Genomic DNA, 7,327 nt, shown 5'->3' on the forward strand with positions numbered 1-7,327 from the left:
CGGTTCCCGGCGTGCGCCGCCCCCGTTCCCGTTCCCGTTACTGTGCCGCGTTACCCCGCGCAGCTCCCGCGGGCATCCCCCGCCTCCGCCCGGCCCGCGGCGCCTCCCGCATCCCGCCGCTGCCCCGGGCGGTCTCACGCCTCTCAGGGCTGGGCACGAACGCCACGGCTCCGCTCTGGCTGCCGGCGGCGGTGACACTCCCGTGCCCGCGGTCACCGTGTCCCGACCAAGCCGCGGGGCCCGGGCGGGGGACACGGCAAGAGCTCACACTCAGCTCAGCCCCAGGAGCCGCAGGGAAGGCTGTGTCCGTCCCAGAAACGCCAAGCTCAGGGAGGGTGCTGGGATCTGGACGCCCCCAGGGACACCGAAGGTGACTCCTCCTGTTGCCCTGCCCCAGGCGGGCACAGAAGAGGAAGTGACACAAGGCAGGGTTTGTCCCGCGGATGTTTCTTAAGCGCCCGTCACGGATTTCAGAGGACAACCTTTGCTCTGGGTGTTTATTAATTGTCCCCTCCGAGCCGGGGAGAGGCCACGCTGCACCTGCACACAGCTCTGGGCCAGGACTGCTCTGCTGGAGCTGGTGCCAAGGTGCCCAGCAGCTCAGGGGGCCCAGGAGAGCTGGACAGGGACTTGGGACAAGGGATGGAGGCACAGGACCCAGGGAATGGCTGAAGCACTCGACCATCAGTTACTCGGTGTTATCAGATCCGGTGTTCCCATCTCCAGCTCTTCTTCATCCTCCTCCTCGGACCAGCTCAAGCTGTCATCAGAGTCCTCATCGTGCACAGCCCCGGGCTCCTCTGTGCTTGCAGCTTCCTTCTCTGGCTCACCACAGGACTGCAGCTTGCTCTGGGGGAGCTCCAGCCTGGCCCAGGAGCCTGGGCTGGCTTTGCAGAGCGTGATCTCCACCTTGGCTGGGACCATGCTCACAAAGCTCCTCTCCACATCAATGGTCTAGGGAGGGGAAAAGGCACAGTGAGCCGGGCAGATAAATGGACTATGGTAAATTTCACCTATGATCCTGCTTCTAATGTGGCCACTGTTCACGTTATCCAACCCATCACTGCACTAAGATTAAATAATGAAAAAACAGTGCTCTACCCTTCAAAAGGGGTGTGGGCACGAAAGGTGAATGAAAGATGGCAAGCAGTAAACTTAGAATCCTGCATTACTAGAGAACAGCTGGGATTCATTTGTGAAAGCAATACTGCTAATGCCCAGTGTGTCTAGACACTGAACTTCAAAATTCATCCACATTTGCCACTTCGAAATTCATCCATTCACTGACCAGAAAACTGTGCTCCTATATACTGGAAAAGGTTGTGTGTGCCTGAGAACTGCTTGTGCTGCTGTAAAAATTGATTACAACGATGTTATTTTCTCTAGTAGAAACCGCTCTAATTTTTGTATTTGTAATTTTGTTAAGATTACCAGGTGTGATCTTTCGTACTCAGCCCCAGTGACATCCCACCAGTAGATTCAAACCAATTACACAGTAAGTCACAGACTATCACCTACTCGGCCCTGCCAGAGGAGAAATCTCCTCCTGTGCCAGGAGAAGCTGAGCTGCGCTGAGCTGAGCTGAGTTTCACATTGCAGGGTCTCAGCAGCACCACAGCGCCGGTTCAGAGCTCAGGAGAGCTCAGCTCGCCTCAGCTGCACTCGCAGCCTCTCCCCAGCAGGAGCTGTGCTGAGACACAGCCGTGCCCACACCTGCCAGCCCTCCGCCGCCTGCAGGCACAGCCAGCGCCAGAAATACCGACCAGAAACGCACATGCAAATTCCTGAGCTCGCTGCTGCTCGCCCCAGCCAGCCAGCAGCTGAAAAATCACTCTCATAGCTCAGACCTGCAACTCACAGCAGGATCAGGGACCTGCCGGGCCAAAGAGCATTTGGGGCAGCCTGGGAGCAAACCCAGAACACCTTTGGGGATGGTAGGGACCTCCAGCTCTGATCCTGGATAAATCAGTGCAGCCACCTCAGCCTCCTCACAGCCCCTAAGGCATTTCCCAGCAGAGGTGGCCATAAATGTCTGTATCTGGGCAACCCAGCCCGGGATGAAAAGCTCAGGCTGCCTCCCAGAGCTGCAGCCCAGCCTCATGCAGGCTGCTGGAACAGGGAAATCAAAGCAAACAGGATCTTACCCCCCAGAGCTCCAGTTCTGCCTGGAAAATCTTATTCCCTTCAAAGATGACATGAGCCTCGAGCTGAAAGATCAACAGAAAATTATCTGAGAGGGCAGCACAGCACTGCCAGAGCTCTTCCCCAGACAGTGCAGCTGCCTTTCAGCACCATAGTGCATCCACACCCTGGCTCCAGGAGGGTAATGGCCTGGTGATGCCCTCAGCACCTGGCAACATTCCACCCCTTTCAGAGCATGACAGGTTCACCTCTGCCACAGGTCAAGGCACCCAAAGCCAGCAAATCCAGCCCCTGAAGCTGAAAGCCAGAGCTGCTGGGCAGATGCAGCAGTGGGGCCGCCAGGCTCTCAGCTCAGGGATGGCGGGTTGGCAGTGCCAACGGGCCAAACAGGTGTCTGGCAGGACACCAAAGAGCACCAGGTGGCTCCTGCAAACGCAGGTGGGCGTGCAGAGCCCACCCCACTCACCACGGTGCGGTTCGCCTTGACGCTGCTGAGGGCGGGCAGGGGGTTCTTGGCGTACACTGTCACCACCACCTGGCTGCCGGTCTGGTGCCAGTCCTGCCGGCACAGCACCGCCTTCTTGTCCTGCCCAGGAGGAGAGCAGCCCGTCAGGGCAGGCACGGCTCAGGCACTGCCCCAGCAGAGGGCACGGCTGAGCCTCAGGATGCTCCCTGCACATCTTCGTGCTGGTAGCTCAGGAGAACAAACCCTGCCTCTTGTGCAGGTTTTTGAGGGGAGATGGTTTGTGCAAAGGTGGGCAGTCCCTGCCATGCTGTCCATCCCATGTAACATGGGACATCTGTGCTGTGCTCGGGGTTCCTTCAGGGCACTCTGAGATCAGAGACACCTCTCCTAGTTCCAGAGTCACTCTGCTGTGCCCAAGCCCCTAAGTGCTGTGCACAGCCAGGAATCTCAGCCTGGAGGGCAGTGCAGGGCTGTTATTGGGCATGGATCATGCACCATGCTGCATTGGGGAGTCAGGTGAGCCCCAGATGAAACCCCCACATTTCACCTTTGCCCACCTTGTCAGCACCATGGGCACTGACAGGCCTGTGTCCCCACCAGCTCATTTCTGAGCAGCACAAGGAGGCAGACCCCTGCAGCCCTCCACACTGCCAGCCACAGAAATGCTCCATGAGAGCCCTGGCCCCAGATCCTGGCCCTCAGGTGACAATTAGCACCAAACACCTGAATCACAGCATCACAGTTCCCTCTCTGCAGCCTCCTTTACATTCAGGGTATGTTTTCTGCTCCAGGACAAAGAGGAGATTGAGCTCAGAGAGGGTTGCTGGGAGCAGTGCGGACTCAGAGGAACACAGTGCACTTTCTGGGTTATCCTGGGCTGCTTTGGTAGAACTTTCCCAGCTCAAGCTTGTTTCCAGTCAAGAACTTTCCTGGGGAAACTTACAGACAGAGTATTGGGAATTGGGATCTGGTCCCCACTGCCTGCCACAACACCATGTTGGGGTGTGGATGAGATCCCTCCTGAGAGGCAGCTGCAGAGGGAAAGCTTCATTAAAGCCAAATGCAGTTACCTGCAATCATCTGCCAATGCCTTTGGGGGTTTTTTAGGACTTTTCCTGTGCTCAGCCACCTGTCTCAGTGTGGCAGCCTGCAATGCTGGCTATGCTGTGTCCAGGGCCAGGTCCTGCCTTGTTCAGATTTATACTGCACATCTGCCCATTGGGGGTGGGAGCTGACACATCTTGTGAAGGCAGAGCAGCACCTCAAAGGGCAGATGGGTGAAGATTGGCCACTCAAACCTGTGCACTCATCTGCCAGCAATTACAGATATTATGACAATAAAATGCAGAAACCTGTGTGAATACAGAGCATGGAAGGAGCACCCTCAAATGCCAATAATGCCAATGGCTCACACGAGTTGCCTGTGCTGAGAGCCCCTCACCTTCTTTTCTGTCCAGCAGTGACGCCCACGGCTGCAGCCTGGCTGCTCCATGAAGGCACTGAAATCTGTAGTTTTGATTCCACAGCAGCTCCAGTACTTCATCCTGAGGAGAGCAGGGTGGCCTGAGTGGGGTCAGGAGCAGCAGAGGGACCACAGCAGGGTGGGGAGGAGGCAGAGGGGCTCACAAGCAGGAGCTGCCCCTGTCCCCTTGCAGGGTGTCACCCACAGTGGCAGTGCCCGTGCTGCTGGGGCCACCTCCTTGCCATGGCAGGGTCAGTTTGCTCTGGGAAAAGGTTTCCTCTTACCCCTCATGGAAGACAGGAACGCCAGGATGAAACGTACAGACCTCTGTGTTACTCTCTGGGCCCTGGTAGATCTGTGGAGAAAGAAGCAGAGGAAAGTTCTGTCTGTGTCTCTGGCATAGGGTAATGGGGCACAGGTGTCCACTCATCAATGCCCAACATCACCCTTTTTCCAGGCCCAGCATCTGTGAGGATTCCCTCTGGGACCACGCCCAGCCAGCAGCCCAGCACCCATCGCTGCTCCCTGATGGCACAGGGCAGCCACCCTGACCTTGCCAGGGCCACAGTGTCACCCTGCCACCAGCCCTTCTGCACCCTTCTCCCACACACAGCCTGCTACCAGCCCAGGGCCTGGCAACACAAGCACAGTGGGCACATTTAGACACCACAGAAACTCACTCTGAGGCGCAGGGGGTGATTTGTCATTGCTGTCCTCTCCTCTCCTTTCCAGAGGCTATGCCAGCCTTATGGCCCCATCTGCCTCCTGCCTTTTGCTCCCCACTCCCTCACTGCAGCTTTCCAAGCATCCCATCCCTGCCACAGCTGCACCCTCCCACTCATCCTGAGGCAGGCAGTGCTCCACAAGGCAGCCTCGGGTGGGAGCGAAATTGGGCTGAGCTGCACCAGTTCAAGGCAGGTGGGAATTGCTCCATGTGCATTTTGCCTACGTGCCCAACCCTGAATATGTGCTGTATGTCACTGCAGCAGCACTGAAACACAAATGCACCACCAATGTGGAAGCCTCTTGCAGGAAAGTGGGTGGGAGGTGACAGAGGTGGCTGCTGCCAGGGTGGGATGAGAATATGGAGCAGGTGGGCACTGCCACCTTCCACCTGCCTGGCACCTGCCCTGAACCTGGGCCTGTGACGCTCCTGGAGCAAGGCATGGGAGGGTAAGGGCACAGGAGGGTGAAGGCACAGGAGGGTGAAGGCACAGGAGGGTAAAGGCACAGGAGGGTGAAGGCACAGAGGGGTGAAGGCACAGGAGGGTGAAGGCACAGGAGGGTGAAGGCACAGAGGGGGTAAAGGCACAGAGGGGATAAAGGCACAGGAGGGTGAAGGCACAGGAAGGTGAAGGCACAGAGGGGATAAAGGCACAGAGGGGATAAAGGCACAGGGGGGTGAAGCTGGGTCCCTGCAGGTACTCACTGCCTTGCAGGCTGCGTTCTTGCACGTGGTGCCAGCTCTCACCTGGGCAGCCTCCTCACCTGTGAGACCAACACAACCTCACCCAGGACACACACACTGCCCATGCCTGCCCCAAATCCTCACCCAACCCTCTGCCAGCTCCCCAGCTGAGCACAGACCATCCCAATGCGCCTCCAAGATGCACTTTTGTAGTTTTGCAGTTTTGCAGGTAGCTGAACATGCAGCACTCACTGACTGCCCCGAGCCTGCCATGCAAACCCCCTGCTGAATTTGCCATGTGCACCCCCAGTGCCATCCATCAGCTTGTCCTTACCTGTACGAGAGCTCTCGAGTGTCCTGTCCTCAGAGGACACGTTCAGTTTCTCCAGTGCCTGCTCCAGAGACCTGGATACTTTAATTGGCAGCAGTTGTCTTGGCTCATCAGAGCTGGGAAACAGCAGCAGCAAAGGCCAAGTGGGTTTTTCTGTGATTTAAGTGTCACTGCCTCTCCTGAGAGAGCAGCAGGGCAGGGCACACACAGAAGTGACACAGCAGGGCAGGACTTGGCTGAGCCTTTCTCACCTTGGTCTTTCCCGCAGCATCTTCTCAGCTGATTTTGGTCCTTGGACAATGATCTCCTTCACTGGCTTGGCCTTTGGTTCATCTGAGCTCTTCTCTTGGCTGGAGGGCTCAGGGGGCTTCTCCTTGCTGTGAAACCCCTTTGTGCATCCCTGAGCAGCAGAGACAAGCCCCGTGACTGCTTTGTCCTCCTCAGCCAGGTGGCTGTCCCCAAACCCGGTGAGTTTCTGTGATGATGTGACAGAGATGGGCTCTGACCTTGCTTGGAACGTCCTTGGAAGCAGATGCAAATCCCTGGCTGGCAGGGGACAAGGGACATCCCTGACACAGGACAGGGTGGGACAGCACTGGGCAGGGGCCAGAAGGAAAGGACGAATGATGGAGGAGCAGTGGGTGCATTTGGGCTGGCAGGTCACTCACCTTTATGGAGAGGAACTCAGAGAAGTCTGTTGTGCGTTTCTTGCAGCAAGACCAGCCCTAGACAGCAGGACACGACAGGCTGGTCAGCTGTGGGCAGTCCTGCTGGGGACAAGGGCACTCCCCACAGCTGCTGCCCCACTCACCTTCAGGGCATCGTGGAAAATGGGGACACCGGGGTGATACAGGCAGGAATCTGGAAAGGGAAAACAGGGCAGGAGCTTTCAGGAGCAGCAATCCTGCCCATGAGCCACCGGAGACAGCCAGCAGCTCCAGAGGCAGCTCCAGAGGCAGCTCCTGCCATTTGGGTGCCTGTGCTGGGCTGGGCACACCCCAGGAAAGCAGCACACAATAATTGCCATTATTCCCTCCGGTGGCAGGCACATGAATTCACTCACCCTCGGCGTTGTGCTCGGGGTCAAACCTCTGCCCGCAGCCCTTGTTGTAGCACAGCAGGGCCATGGCTCAGGCGGGTTGGCAGCGTCCTTCAGCCCTTCCTCAGAAATGCCATCGGCCCCAGCCCTGCCCGGGGGCCGGGCTGGCCGTGCCTGCCTTTGGAGGCGGCCGGTAACCCGAGACAGGGCTAAAGATGGACAGGGCAGCTGGGGGGGCCTCTGGTATCTGCACAGGCATTCCTGGGCTGGCCCTGAGCCCAGCACAGGGAATGGGCGCTGCAGGATGGCCCCAGGCCCGGGGTGTGCAGAGATCCTGTCCCAGTGCCTCCATCCTGCCCGGCACAGGTCCTGTCCCAGTGCCTCCATCCTGCCCTGCCACAGGTCCTGTCCCACTGCCTCCATCCTGCTGGGCACAGATCCTCTCCCAGTGCCTCCATCCTGCCCTGCACAGATCCTGT

The 7,327-nt window shown here is 58.0% G+C and overlaps 1 protein-coding gene across 1 annotated transcript; it reads right to left on the reverse strand.

The window, feature by feature from the left end:
- Positions 1–483: 483 nt before the first annotated feature.
- ITGB1BP2 (integrin subunit beta 1 binding protein 2) lies at positions 484–7,024 on the reverse strand. Its single transcript, XM_063170407.1, has 11 exons — positions 6,873–7,024; positions 6,621–6,670; positions 6,478–6,534; positions 6,061–6,209; positions 5,813–5,925; positions 5,500–5,558; positions 4,355–4,425; positions 4,050–4,152; positions 2,609–2,728; positions 2,145–2,207; positions 484–954 (listed from the first exon to the last, which is right to left on the reverse strand). The coding sequence occupies exons 1-11, from the start codon at positions 6,934–6,936 to the stop codon at positions 685–687; spliced, it is 1,119 nt and encodes a 372-aa protein (XP_063026477.1). The 5' UTR covers positions 6,937–7,024; the 3' UTR covers positions 484–684.
- Between the last annotated feature and the right edge of the window lie 303 nt (positions 7,025–7,327).

This window comes from Melospiza melodia, chromosome 16 (assembly GCF_035770615.1).
Source record: "Melospiza melodia melodia isolate bMelMel2 chromosome 16, bMelMel2.pri, whole genome shotgun sequence".
Lineage (NCBI taxonomy): Eukaryota > Metazoa > Chordata > Aves > Passeriformes > Passerellidae > Melospiza > Melospiza melodia.